The 16,128-nt window shown below is 33.3% G+C and overlaps 2 protein-coding genes across 4 annotated transcripts in view; one reads left to right on the forward strand and one right to left on the reverse strand.

Annotated features, from left to right (window-relative positions):
* SEMA3A (semaphorin 3A) overlaps window positions 1-16,128 on the forward strand; it is a 488,784-nt gene that overhangs the window by 233,201 nt on the left and 239,455 nt on the right. The window lies entirely within an intron of this gene.
* Window positions 8,456-9,004, reverse strand: LOC117012564 (60S ribosomal protein L17-like). The gene has a single exon (XM_033088941.1). The coding sequence runs from the start codon at window positions 8,894-8,896 to the stop codon at window positions 8,456-8,458; it is 441 nt and encodes a 146-aa protein (XP_032944832.1). The 5' UTR covers window positions 8,897-9,004.

Below are 16,128 nucleotides of genomic sequence, written 5' to 3' on the forward strand. Positions count from 1 at the left end.
GACAAGATCCAGATTATTAAAAGCATTTTTAAGAATGCTAATGAAAGAGAAGGCATTGAAAGACTTTGTATAAGAGAGCGATATTAACAGTTTTGTTTGTTTGTTTGGTTTGAATAAGCTAACTTTGTAATCAAGGCTACAAGCTTTGAGGCTGTTATAAAAGTGTAATCGAGAGAAACTGAGACACCTAACCAAGCTAAGCCAATGGTAGCAACTGTGGAGCAGAACCAGACAAGGCATGGTTAGACAGTGAAATCAGATGGATATGGAGATTGATTAGATAAAATATCCTGGGAGATACATGAGCAAAAATAACTGAAAGAGCATGATTGACTTTGAAGATTCAGTATTATTATGTGCATTGGAGAAAGGTACAAGTGAAAGAGAAGTGCTTTCCTTAGGATAATAATCAATTTAACTTTGCCCCTATTGAAGTTGAGTTCCATAGAGGATATCTATGTGGATATGTCTCTAAAGCATATAGAAATATGAGTTTTGAAGTTTGAAAGATTGTTATAGGCCAGAGATATTTATTTGGAAAATACCAGAACATACTTAATAGTTGAAGCTATGATAATGAGGTAAAGTATTTTTTTGTGTTTTTAAAGTCGTTAGGTCACAAAGAGAAGAGGGCCAGGGATAAAGCTTTGATAAAGAATGAGGATATGAAGAGGTGACTCAGTCAACAAAATTGGTGGGTGGAGTGGGTGGGGAGCAGATAATAGACCTGTGAATTAGGAAAGTTCACTGAGAGCTCTATGATGGAAAACACAGCAGGGGAAGTTTCAAGTACTTGATCAAGAGTGTCAAGTGGCAGAGATTTGAAATAAGATGACAATTGGATAATAAGAACATCATTAGTGACTCACTTAGGACACTGTTCTTTGCTCACAACTGAGTAGTGAGTGAAGGTAAGATTGCAGATAATCCTAGTTGACTTCTCTTCTAAGAAGATTAGCTGTAAAAGGAAATAGAGATTGGTTCATGGCAGGAGGGAGACACAGGAGAGTTACTGCCTTTGTTTTCCTTCCATAAGGCTGGGAAATGGATCAGGTTTGTTGACTTGAGAGAAAAACACAACAAAGAAAAATGAAAGAGGGGAGATATAGTAGAGAAAACAGTGAAAAAAGTGATGTGAGTTCATTCATTCCTGGGTGTACATTAGGGGTCAGAGACCAATAGTTTTATATTGTAAAATGCAAGGTACAATTTTATTATTCTTTCTTCATGCTATAGGAAACCTTTAATTAAGGACTAATATTGATATAATCCTAGAAATGTAGGACTTGAAAAATTATAAAAGCCACAAGATTCCATTATGGTAGTCACTACAAAGTTAAAAAACAAAAAACAATTTAAAGAGAATCCTGCTGAATCAAATTCTGTTGACTGACATGCTATGTTTAATCAGCAACCCAAGATTAAATTGTATTGATAATAAAACTGAGGGGAAAAGAGTACATTTATCTATGAGATTCTAGTAATTGCTGTTTCACTAACTCAATGTATAACATAAAAATTAGTCACAGGCAGTACATTTTGTAAATTTCATTTGTATTTTAGTAATATTAAACTTCTAAAAAATGCTTTATAATTATCCATCGCAAATAAATATCTGAATTACAGTACTTCTTCCTTATTCTATAGGAATATGTTCCAATAACCCCAGTGGATGCCTAAAACCCCAGATAGTACCAAACTCTATGAGGTGTGATCAAAAGACATGGTGAATGTATATTAAAAAAAAATTATTATAGTAAAAGACACATTGCCATTAATCCATTAATCTCACTTCGAACACACTTATCCCATCATTCTTGCCACTTTTTGAAGCAGTTCTGGAAGTCCTCTTTCATAAATGTCTTTACTTCATCCTCCATCATGACAATGCTCCATGTTACACATCACTTTCTGATATATGGAAATTTCTGTCAAATAAGAATATTATGGTGTGTCCTCATCCACCCTATTCACCAGATCTGGCACTGTGTGACTTCACCTGAAGTCAAAATGACCATGAAAGGTAAATGTTTTGAATCCATTCAGCACATCAAGGAGCCAGGACAGCACAAGTAGAGACACTCATGAAAGAGATCTTGCAGAACTGCTTCAGAAAATGCCAAGAACAATAGAATAAGTGGGTTTGAACTGAGCAGGAGTATTTTGAGGGGGATTAATGGCAATGTGTCTTTTACTGTAATATAATTTTTGTATTTAAACATTCTCTGTATTTTTTATCACACATTGTATATATGCTATGGTTTTTTTTCTATACATGCATACCTTTGATAAAGTTTAATTTGTAAATTGGGCACAGTAAGAGATTAACAATAACTAATAGTAAAATAGAACAATTATAAAAATATACTCTAATAAAACTTAAGTGAATGTAATTTCTCTCTCTCTCTTCCTCTCTCTCTCTTTCTCTTTCTCTCTCTCTCTCTCTCTCTCTCTCTCTCTCTCTCTCTCTCGCTCTCGCTCTCGCTCTCGCTCTCGCTCTCGCTCTCTCCCTCTTTCTCTCTTCCTGATAACTAAGAGGGGTTCTGGGTGGGATGTAGTAGGATGGTGTGAGATTTCATCAAGCTATTCAAAATGGCACAAAATTTAAAACTTACAAATTGTTATTCATTTTTAATATTATATATTCTGGAATTTTCCATTTAATACACCGGTTGACCTTGTGTAACTAAAACCATGGAAAGCAAAACCATAGGAAACAAACAAACAAACAAAAAACTACAGATAAGAAGGGACTATGGTATTTGGCTTTACTATCAAGAGAAGATGCTAATGCTCAAAAGGAAACTTAAAAAAAATGTAAAACATTTTATCTTTTTTTTAACCAAATTTAATACAGAACTTTAAAGTAACTATGCAACTATCTTCATGTTTGACCAGCCATTTTTAGTGAGTTCCTATCCCTCTAAAATGCCTCTAAAATAATGAAAAAAAGAAAAAAAAAGTAATATGAAAGGCAATCCCAAGTAAGTAAAAAAGTAAATTGTGTACAAAATATGTGCTATGTTGTAAGAGTCAAGGTTATGGGAGAAACAGTTGGCATACTCAAAAATGGGTATTTTGACAAAAATTTAATAAAGGGTAATTAACAATATATGGGCTGAATGTATGGAAATCACAAAAGAGAGTGCTGTGTCCCAGGCCTTTAGCAGATGTTATTGCCAACCAAAGACTGAAGGGAGGGGGCAAGGTGGAATTGTTTACAGAACTTGGAAAAAGAGACAGGAAGCACACAGCCAGCTCATAAAATCCTTCAGGAAAAAAGACAGGGAAATAAATGTGGGACTTTCCTCTCCTTCATCCTTTTTCTCACCCATTCTGTTCTCATGTTGGTAAGCTCCATTGCAAAACCCAAACAGAAGCCAGAGGACACAAGAGACAATTAACTGAATTTATACCTATATATTAAGCTCTTTGGACACCAAGAAGAGAAGATAATATAGAGAAAGGATTCGGAAGGGCAAATAGAAAATATCTAGCACATATATAGTTTATTTTTAACATTAACAATGATACAGCATTTAATAAAAAGTCATTTTCGTATAAATCCTAGTCAATAAGTATTAAATAAGTAATTAAAGAATATCAGGTCTGTGGGGGTATCCTTGTAGGCTCCTTAAGGTCCCTAAATCTTGGCCCAGCATTGATTTAAAATTATCCTATTTTTTTCTCTGGTTCGACATTCACTCTATTTCACAGTTCCCAATCCTTCCATGACTCAGACCTCCATTTACTTCTGGCTTAACCAGCTCATGCAAGACCACTGTACTCTGGATTCTTTATCGACCCATTTTATAGCACACCTATGCTGCCGTATCTCCGCATTCCACCAACCTCAGCCATATCTTCCCTTCCATACAGGTAGAACAAAAGTTCTTATCAAAGCATTCAAGGGGCATTTTAGGTTTAATTGAGTTTTTCTTCATGTTTCATTATGTGTTCCTTTTACTTACCAATTCTATGCAAGAATTCAACAATTCCCCTTTCCCCCCAGCCCTGCCACAAATCATTCACTAGCCCCAGTAGCTAAGAAAGAAGAAAATACTCAGTGATGAGGATTTTGTCAGGGCAGAAGGGAAAGTTTCTATAGGAGTCTGATGGTGGAATTACTTTGCATAGACAGAGCCTTTCTATTTCATGCAAATCAAATCACTCAAGTGGTCCTATTCGGTAAAGAAATAATCCAGTCCCCTAGGCACAGTACTAATACCTTTAAATAGAATGCATGTGGGGATGCTTACTTAGTTATTGGAAAAACACTCATGAATATAGGAATTCTGTTTTCAAGAGTAAAATTAATTTAATAATAAAGTGGCTTTGATTTACTAGAGTTCAATCGAATTAATTAAGATGGACAGAATGAATTTTTCAGTCACTTATTTCATTAAAATGCCTTTTGTTTTTTCCAACTGTCACACAAGCACACTTATTTAAAAATACGGGTTTTTTTTTTATTTGTTTGTTTTGTTTTAGTTTTGCAATTGTTTTACGAAAGGAGATAGCAAATGAATGCTTGTTGTATCCAAGTCAGGCTCACAAATCTTGCTGCTTTGACTTTGAGAATATCTTGATGAACTCTTCAAACTCTCTTGACAAAGATTTTATAAGGCAATTACTTATATTTTCTTCTGTGCTAGTGAATCCTTTTTTTTTTTTTAATAAAAACCCCAACTGAACAGAGAAAACTGGTTTTCTGCCAAAACCTGTCTAAATTGTAACCTACGTAGTTAATTTTAAAATACTCATTTATCATTCACAAATTAATCTTGTACAGGGTAGCTGCTCTCATTTCCATTGCCTTTCTGTCCTGTAAAGAATAAACTTCAAGTATTAAACAAATAATGAGAGTTGAATCTGTGAGGCATATTTAATGCAATGAGAATTTTTAATGGCATCTCTATAATTAAATGCATTAATAACTGACTATAAATCTTCATTCCCCAAATGCCACAACCATTAAGAATAGAGTGATGTGTAATTTGCACTAGATGTTTTTAAGAACCTTATGCCAAAATCATCTTGCATTCTTTTAGCTTCAAATATTGGTTATTGGGGAGTGGGTATCAGATATTAATTATAGAACATAGCTATAAATAGACTATGCAGAGTGATTTTATGTTTGAGTCTTTGCTTTTTATTTGGAATATGATATCACCACCGTGACACTGGCTATAAATCTTTGCCCAACTATTGGATGGCACTTTAAAAATGACACATATTTAAATTAATAATAATATATCAAAATCTTGCTTACTCTAGGGGGCAAGAAGATACATTGAAGAAGTTATAGATGTGAAGATGTGATTTTCACTGCATGAATATGTATTCTTATAATCTATCCCTTGTAACTTTATTGTAGACAGATTTTTAAAGTGCTTCAAAAATTCTATGGAACACTTGTAAGCCTGGTTTCTCCCAGCCCCTGTTTTTTGTAAAGCTTTATGGGCTCAGTTTGTACATTTAAAGACATTTTCTTTAAAGACTTTCTTATAGGGCAGTCCATAGCAAAATGTGTGATTTCTGACACCTTTTGTGCTCCCAACAGCACCATTCTGAATTTATGTTCCCTGTTCTGAATCCTGTTCTCTAGGGATAGAGACAACAGAATGTCTCATTTAATAGTTAATTTTTGATTCACCACCCCTTGAATACTGAACACTCTTCAATATTTGAAGAGATATCATTTCACACTTAGGCTTTCTTCGTGGTGATTTACTATCTTTCCGAATGCTCTCGCACACTCAAAATCTACCATATATAGAATATGTATATTGAAATTAAATAAGAAGATACATTTTTATATGGCTTTCAGTCATGCTCTCAAGGGAAATTTACCACATAGCCAACTAATAAATAATAATGTTTAAACTTGGCATCCACGACTGTTTAAGTGCTTCTCAGAAATTAGCCCATTAATCTTCACTTGACTGCTTGTAAAGGAGACAGCGAGTTATCTTTTTTTTTTTTTCACTTTCTTCTATTATTCCATTCCAGCTGCCTAGAATTCTATAGTGTTGTATTCACATCCTTACAGTCAGGTTTCTTGTCTATATCTCCAAGAAGAGAGCATACAGGGCATGTGTGCCTCTGGGCTCCCGTCTGTGAGATGACCCAGGAGTTCACACCAGGCCCTCAGAGTTCTGTTTAAATGATGAAGCACATGATTGGTGCAGGCAAAGGCACTGGCTATATTGCATGAGCTCTGAGTCAGTGAAAACCCTCTCTCTAGTTTATAAACAGAGCCTTGCTTCTCTTAAAGGAAGCCCTGACCCCTCTTCTGCATTCAATTTTTGCTGGTTGGGAAAGGAATATTCCACTAATGGTAGAACAACAAATCTTAAATCTTAAAAACCTGCTTCGTTACTGTTTTATGGGTCACTCAAAAGGAATAAACTTGCTTTTCCAAATAGATAATTTTCTTCAGGGATTTTTTTACTTTCTTACCACAGTGGAAAAGCAAGGATATATCTGGATATATTATTCCTGATTTCCAGAAGAAAAACCTGTGGCATATCGAGATCAAGCACAATGCAAGTGACCTGATAAAATGTTTATTTAATGACATGTTATTTATATTATGACCACACGCTCAGATCTTCTGGTCATGCGTCATTTTTCTTTACAGTATATATGATGCTTTTGTAGAATTTTATTAAACCTGAGACTGAGAATGACAGGATATACAATTAGAAGTCACTGATTGACTATAAATTAGAAAAAAATAATTTGACTTTTTTCTTTCTGTGAAGCACAATAAATACTTTAAAAATTCTTCCTATTAGGGCTACAAGAAATCTCTTCTCATTTCATACTTTTTGATTTTTCCCTTTCCCAGCTTTCTTCTTTCCAATGACTTAGAGTTCCGGTACATATACCTGAGTAGAATATAATATATACCTGAGTAGAATTTTCATAGTAGAAATTGGACTATTACCTTCCTACATGCAGTACTGATGGCTCCACAATCCCCAAACATGCACAGATTCAAGGGGAGTCCAATGACTCAATTAACTTCTACTTGAGTAGTTATCAGCTGTTGGAAAAAAAGTCTGTGTACTAAGGAAGGCATTATTCAATAGAAGAGTGTCAAATGAATAAGCATGAAGCTACATCTACCTCCCAGGGAGTGATGTGACAGCAAATATTATTTATTTTGTTAGTGGTTCTTGAAAGGGTGATCAAGGTGTCCTAAATTTCTCTCTCTCTCTCTCTCTCTCTCTCTCTCTCTCTCTCTCTCGCTCTCGCTCTCGCTCTCGCTCTCCCAATACTCCCACTGCCTAAGAAGGAACTAAAATAGCATAAACTTTGTCTTGTTTAATGGATTGTGTATATTTCTTACTGTATATTTTCACTGGAATGTTTTAGCTCTGTGTCAATGCCCATTCATCATGATGTTGTTTGTTTTTTAAAAAACCTAAATAGAACAAACGACTAAGTGATCTTAGACTTTTTGGTATATTTATAAGATAATTTCTTATAAATAATTAAATCTGGACAATTTGAGGGATTGTAAAAAACACCTTAAATTCCTTTGTGTCATATAGAGACTAAAATTGGTACTACAATGCTTAAATTTTTTTCTTAATTTTTCTATAACTCATAAAGTAGCAACCTTTAATTGTATGCAGAGCCCATGTCCTTTGAGTTAAACCATCTAATCGAGAAAACATGAATAATTGATTTAGCGGCATCACCTCTTACATAGGTCAATTTTATACTCTCTTCTATACTTTGGTATAAATTAGTCACCTTTAAATGAATGTGAATAGAACATGAAGAACAGAAAATAAATGTTGCCTTCAAATGCATGAATGAGTTAAAAATAGAGAAAAGTACATGGAGAAATAACAACTCATTTTGTTTATGCTTAACATCTGAAAAAATATACAGTTGTGGTAAATTATTCTATCTAAATATATATACATATATATATACATATATATACACATATGTATATATACATATGTATACGTATATATATTTCTATAGAAGCCCTTTAAGATATTTCTTGGCCATGCAATTTTATTCACATATTAGTCCTTGTTTTTGGCAAGGTTTCATTTTTGTAATTAGCCTTATGTATACCTGGATATATATTTCAATAAAAAAGTAGTAATACAAGTCTCAAGGTTTTGTACTGGTGAACCCTGCAACTGGGTTCAGTTAAGATAATATTTCTATTTTATTTCTAAAATATGATATCATCTTATCTTTCCTAAAGTTCATGATAACTGAAATTCTCTAGATGTCATGTTAATTTTATTATCTTTATTCTCCATATTGGTTTCATATGTTGAAGCCTTAACTTTTCACATAAAGTATTCCTCTGTGGAGCCTGTGTCATTTTCTTTTTTTCCTTTTTCTTTCTTTCTTTCTTTCTTTTTTTTTCTTTCTTTTTTTTCTTTTTACTTTCATTAGCATTTATTTGATGCTAAATTTACTCCTGGGCCATAAGTTTTTGTTTCTTTAGGTACTTCTGGGAGATCTTTTTCTTCTGTGCAACCTCCTCTTCTGGTTTAGGAACAATCTGCTCTTTTGCAGTGAGGACCATCTCTCTGTGGCAGGGGGAGCTCAAGTGTGGGTTAATCTGCCCATGATCTCTGTAAGTTCTGCAAAACATCTCGGGAGCTTTGTTCACCTGGATATGCTCCATGACCAGAGAGTCTACCTCTAAACCCTTAAGTTCAAAATTACTCTCTGCATTTTTAAGCACGTGCAGTAAAAATTCTGCACTCTTTTTGGGCCGCTGAACGTGCGTCCAACCCCACTGTTTGTCCTGGGCACATCTCCCAACTCCACCAATGTAATGCTGGAATGGCACACATTGCTTCTGTAATATGACATCTTTTAGATACTTGGTGGCTGTTTGGATATGCATACCCTTGATGGCCTGGGCAGTTTCACGAGGGTTCTTAAAGTCAACATGAAGATTTGCACCTCTCAATTTACATGATTTTGTAGGGTTCTCTGGGTCATGTGAATAGAGAACTATTTTCAGAGGTCACTTCAGGCCACTTATGAGAAGAACTCATGTTTTTCTAAATCCCCATTCTAATTGACTAACTTACATACAGGAACATATGTAACTTTACTAACAATTGTCACCCCAATAAACTAGTTTAAAAAAAGAAAAGAAACATACTATATATTTAGTTGAATTTTTAAATAGAACTTAACTTTTTCTCTTTTTTTAATTAGTTTCAGGTGTACAAAATAATGCAATGGTTAGATATTTCACCCCTCACAAAGTGATAACCCCCATCCCCCAATCTATTGCCCCTCTGACATCGTATATATCTTTAAATAGAATTTATTTTTTTGTGATATAATTATATGTAATCCCATCAAATGACTTTCTTTTCTTCTAAAATGTGAAAGAATCATGATATTTGGAAACAAATTGTTAGTAATATCTGAGCTCCATCAGGATGTTAATCTCTGTATTAATCACCAAGGGGACAATTTACAGAACAAGGAATCATGTTGGACAAGGATACACACACACACACACACACACACACACACACACACACACACACATTTCTCTATATAGAAAGGTAACAAGCCAGTTTTAATACTCTAATGTTTTTTCTCCCTATCCCATTTCTAAAAACATTAAATAAAGCTTGCTATGACTATGACAGTTTTTTTACTCTCAGCATTCCTTCTTGAGTTCCCTGTCTTTAGTTCTCAACTTTTTAATGAAGGTGCAAATCTCTTAGTGTACATCTATCTCATAGGTTGCCACACTAAAGGATTCTGCTATAAAATATTTGTTGCATAATGCGTGAAGATTCTGTTACGGTAAGAAAGTGTTATATTCAGAATGATTTTCTATTGTTTTATGCACATCTCTGGCATAAAAATCATCTGGGAAACTTATTGAAAATACAGATGGTTATGTCTCACCTCTTTCAGTCCCGAATCAGAAAATTTTGAGTGATTTCTACCGATTTGCATGTTGAACAAGCTTCCCCAGTGATACCAATGCACAGCCAATTTTGAGAACCAGTGCCCTAGCACAGGTGTCACACATGATGGGTATTATGTGCTTAAAGAATGATTTAATGAATAAATGAATAAGGCTGAAGATGTTAGTTTAGAACCAATAAACCTTTCTATACTGAAACTAAATACAGTAGTACCTCAGTTTTTGAACATCTCTGTTGACGAACATTTTGGTTTATGAATGCCGTAAACTAGAAGTAAATACTTCGATTTTAGAACACGACTCAGAAGTCGAATATGTCACATGGCTGCCCCTGAGTGCAAGATCCTGGGGCTTAGCTGTCGTCTATTTTCAAATGTTTCAGAGCTCGTGGATTACGTGCGAAAACCAAGGTAACACTGTATAATGCATTTTTTGAAAGTAACTGTTGTTTATATGAGATTTATACATTATTCTTTGGGAAAATGTATCTTATGCTCACAGTTAATATTAACTTTTGGAACAAAAATTAATTCCTTATAGGTTGCTTTGTCAGCAACTGTCATTTCTAAGTCTCACAGATACGCCAAATTGCTGAAGGCAATATGAGACGATATATATCTATATATCTATATCTATATCTATATCTATAGATAGATAGATAGATAGTCATCTTATCTTATCTGTTCATTATATTATAACTGATGGCATGTCCTGCTTGGATCTATTCTTATGTGTCCAGCCCTCCATATTGTATTTTGATGAGTATATGAAGAGTCTTGGTGATCAGATTTGCATCTGAGTATCTATCATTAGTGATATTCCCTTCTACTTTATCCATAAGTATCAAAATAACTGGAAATATGATGTGATATTCATAGTTTAAAAGCTATAATTAGTGTAAGAGATATAAAACTAGAAATCTAACTCTCTTTACATATCTCAGTTTAATTTTTGTTTGATCACTTTGTCGTCGAATAACATAGAACCTAAGTATCAGAATCAATGATAACTATTTTTTTTAATCTCAATATAGTGTTATCTTGAGAAGTTTCTCAGAGAGATAAAAAAGTTAATTTTGACAACAATGATTACATTGTATTAGTAAGTAATGCTGAAGACAATCATCATCATGGCAGAGCTTTATTGTATTTACATAGGTGTGATCAAACAATATGATGAATGTTTAAATTAAAAAATATATATATTACAGTACAAGACACATTGCCATTAATCCCCTTCTAAATACTCCCCCTTGCTTCAAACACACTTCTCCCATCAATCTTGCCACTTTCTGAAGCAGTTCTAGGAGTCCTGTTTTGTGAGTGTCTTTAGTTGCACTGCCATCACTACCTCAATGTCCTGAATCATTTTGACTTTGAGGAAGAGCCAGAAGTCACCCGGATCCTGTGAATAAGGTGGATGAGGACACACCATAATGTTTTTATAGGCCAGAAATTGCCATACACCAGAAACGATGTGTGACAAAGAATATTGTCATGATGGAGGATGATTTATAGCTCACTTTAAAACACACCTTCTCTCAACCATACCTCACACTTAATTGTACTGAACAAGTTGAAACTTGTCACACACTGTTACTAAGGTTCAAAGTGCCTTTCCATTGGATGGCACTCGGCAGAAGCATTCACCATCGTTTTCAATCACAACGGAAAGGCTCCATATCACACATCACTTCTGGTACAGAAATGTCTGTCAAACAAAAATATCACAGTACGTTCTCATCCACCTTGTTCACCAAGTCTGGCACTATGCGACTTCTCTCTCTTCCCCAAAGCCAAAATGATCCATTTCTTAGAGGCAGACATGATAGCACAACTAAAGACACTCATGGAAGAGGACTTCCAGAACTGCTTCAGAAAGTGGCAAGATTGATGGAATAAGTGTGTTTGAAGCAAGGAGGAGTATTTTGAGGGCAATTAATGGCAATGTGTCTTTTACTGTACTATTATTATTTTGTTTTATTTAAGCATTCGCCATAATTTTTTATCATACCTCATAGTACATGATGAAAATAAGCTTCATTGGAAAGTTCTGTGTCTGTTCCGCAAGTGCTTTTGTGGGAACTATGGCTATCATGCTTAGAACTTTCATGGTATCTGTATACATTTTCAACATTCATTCAGAAAATTTCACACTCTTTATAATGAGGACTAGTTTTAGGGATCCCTTGCTAGATATCTTTACCTGTTCTTGACAGGTCCTACATATTAATTCATTTTATTAAGAACTGAGGTGAAAATACAAAATTCTAGAGAAAAAAGTAAATAATTACTTAAATATCTTTCACAAAGTTCCTTTTATTTTCCATTGAAAACTATCTTAATCAAATAACATTCTCACTGGTATCATCAGTCTTCTATTAGTGATGTGAAGCCATTGCTAGAACTTGAAGTGAAAGAATTATGTGCATTCAGCCTCTGAGTGGAGAACTGAGAGCTTTGTGGGTCCTCTATACCAACAGTTTTGTAAATAGTTCCTTTGTGAGTAAACCCTATTCAAAATATCCTATTTTGTATATGTCATCAGTTTGCTTTTGGGATCCTAAGATAGGAAGGCATGACATGAACATAAGTGAAGATAGGTGAGAACAGAGTAATATGATAGGGAGGTTAAATATAAAATATAATATTACTTTACCACTTCGAGCAGGGTCAGTGATCCTAAGTGATGCAAAATTAAAGGGACAACTCATAGGAAAGCAAGATCATACTAAATGTCACAGTTTTATTATAATATACTACTTAAATCCCTAAATATTATCAATGCCTTCTTTTGCTTTTTGACTATTTCTTTAAAGAAATTATGCTAAATCAAGAAATCATTTTGTTTTATATTATCTAGTGAAGACCAACTGAATAATATAAAGTCAAATTGAATGACTTCATTAAAGGCTACAAAATAGCTAGCAGATTTGGGCTATACAATATTCAATTTGACATTTTGAAGAAAATCTAGAAATTATAAAGCATTGTCTCAAATTTATAAAACATTAAACAACTACCTGTCCTTCAAGTTAAGCACTTTTTCCTAGATTATTTTATTTCTACTATACATCATTTTATATTGGGCAGCAAGAAAACTAGTGATTAGATACTAATGGTCCTTAACTGATCTTAATGCAAAAGACATGATCATATAATTCCATATAAATTTTACCAGGTCCAAGAATTCCACTTGTCTTCATTTAGTTTTCTATATTGAAGTAATAGGTACAGTTGTTGGGATACAACTCATTATTTAAGAGCCAGCATCTTAAATTTTCTACTCATTATTTCTTCAAATGTAAATCTAAGAATCACTCCATAAATGTTTCAAATTATGGGTAATTTGAATGGACAGAATTTAAAAATAGGCCTTATTCAAGAACTATAAAATGATCCTCATGTCGGCTAAAATGGGCCAGTAACGGTATACCAATCATCTTAGGCTTAAAAACGTTGCTGTAATAAAAAAACTCAAAAGCACAAATGATTTATTTCTTGTACATTTAATGCCTTTTTGTGAGCTGCCTCTGCCTCTCCTCCAACTCTTCTTCACTTAGGTTACAAATTGAAGAAGCAATCTCATCTGATACTTGGTAGAGGGAAAGAGAGATTATGGAACCATAGGATTATTCTAAAAGCTATTGTTCAGAGGTTGCAGCAGTATTGCTCATTTTTCATTCACCAGAAAAAAATCACATGACTAAACCTAATAACAAGGGGTAGGGAATAATAATCCTCCCATAGGAAGAGCGAGTAAATAATTAAAAAAAATATATTTAGTTTACTTTTTTTTTCTTTTCTTTTTTTAATTTATTAGGGTGACAATTGTTAGTAAAATTACATAGATTTCAGGTGTGCAATTCTGTATCACATCATCCATAAATCACACTGTGTTTTCACCACCCAGTAGTTTACTTTTTGAAAATAGTTCTTCCTAATGATATTCTGAAATACACAGTTCATCTACAAGTCTGTCATAAAAATGCAACATATAAGAAAAAATTTCCCAAGTAAAAATTATATTAAATTATGCATAAAATGTCACCTGGACATTTTGATATAAAGATAAAAATCATTTAATTAATATTGTGTGATAAAAATGTTTTTTTATAGTCTGATATAGGGAAAAACTGTTATATTTCATAACTTCAAAAATATATCCTATCTGAATTTATTTTAATGATGAAAACTACCTTTATCTCAATTTATTAACACTCTGGGATAAAAGCAGAAATCTGACATATCATTCTTCTAAAACGCGCAACTGTTTTTATAACATCACACAAATATCCTTAATAATAATAATGAGAATGACAGCATGCATAAATGGAGGCAGAGACATTCATAAAAATATGTAAGTACCAAAGACTTAGGATTAGGTTAAATTTGCCTATAAATGCCATTTTCCTGTTTTACAGGAAAAACTAAATTCTTATATTAATTTATAGAAAATTATCACATTTTTCATCAGTGACATTTCTCTAATATTAAATTTCTTTTTGAGATCTATCAAGGAAATATACTGTATAAAATCCTATTTTCTCCATTTTCCATCATCATTAAGTAAATATTCATTATCATTCAAATGTATCTTTATTATTAACCATTATGGGGTTTTTTATAAAATCTTCAGCAAATTTTAAATGTCCTTTATAAAAATAAATCTTAAAATATTTTTAGTATTTTTAATTTTAGTCTATTTGCATAGCACTAATGAATGGGAAATATTTTGAAGTTATTTCTATTAATAGTAAGGGAATATTGTTAGGTATGGGAGTTAGAAGCTCTATTCAAAATCATAAAATTAGGTGTGAATTTATTCATTACTCTTACTTGCAAGAAGAATGGGTGCTTGAAAAGGATAAAGGGCAGATCTAAGCTCCCAAGAAAGATGTTAAAAAAAAAAAAATTACAAACCTTGAGTTGTTTAACTTTATCCTTATTCTCTCCATTCTTTCCTTCTCTGCTTCCCTCCTTTCCTCTCCCTCCCACTTCCCTCTTCTTTTTATTTAATATATATCCTATTTAAACACTGTAGCACATGGTACAGCTAGCAAGCAGTAATATAACATAAAATTTAGAATAGAAGCTGAATTTTTTACACACTTGAATTTGTACGATTATGTTCATTACCATAAAAATAGACAGGCCTGCAATTTAGAAATAATGACTTTGTTCCTTTTTAATGATAGGAGACAAAGCACATCTCTATACTCATAATCAACATATGTTCGAGGGTTCACATTTTATTACTAATTTCTCCTAATCTGAAAATATTTTGGTATTTTTAAGTTATTAGAGTGGAGGAAATTATAGTACAAATGAATGAATTAATTTCTCCTTGCAATACTTATGAATGAAATCTAAATTCTCTTTTGAGTCTATCAGAGAGGGGCATTCATTTCACTACATTGAATATTGGTTTCAGGAGGATATGGAATACACACCGAAAACACATTACAGCTGTGCCAATCTTTTTGCAATTATTTTGAATAGTTGGCTATTTGCCCCATTTGACAGTTTGTGAACATGGTGAATAATTTAGCATTCATGCTGCTGCTGTTTTGGCACAATTAACATGAATCACATATCCACTGCTATTCAAACTGATTGCAATATGGGGTAAAGAGGATCACTGCTTTAATGTTTGTTTCTTTGTACTGTATTTTTCAAAAATGGCTTGCAAGGCAATGCTAAATAAATCACAATGGAGACCACTTTGTGTGATGACCTAAAAGACTCCTAGGACATCCCTTTTTATTAAATTCCTGATACCAATTTAGATCTGGTATCTAATTTTAGAATTTTCTTGGAGAGCCTGTCAACTGGACGCCCATGTATTCCAAGCATGTGCAAAATATTTATGGACCTCTGTGCAAAGCCAAAGACTGCCATGTCATTATGAATATCATCGTCCATTTGTCATTCTGCCTTACATGACTCAGAGGCAATGATTACACACAATTTCTTTCTTACTCTCAGTGGCATAACTTGAGTTTAGTCTTCTATTGTGCTGTTTTATTCTGACCAAACGAATTCAGTATAATTTAAACTTGAGAAAAGGTCAGGTTTTGAAAAATTACTTTAAAAGTGTATTTGCCATAGATTTTTAATACCTTCCTTAATACAAAGAGCTACATTTTCAACTACGCTTATATCTTATAAGAAAATCTG

Source organism: Rhinolophus ferrumequinum, chromosome 20 (genome assembly GCF_004115265.2).
Source record: "Rhinolophus ferrumequinum isolate MPI-CBG mRhiFer1 chromosome 20, mRhiFer1_v1.p, whole genome shotgun sequence".
In the NCBI taxonomy this organism is placed as follows: Eukaryota; Metazoa; Chordata; class Mammalia; order Chiroptera; family Rhinolophidae; genus Rhinolophus; species Rhinolophus ferrumequinum.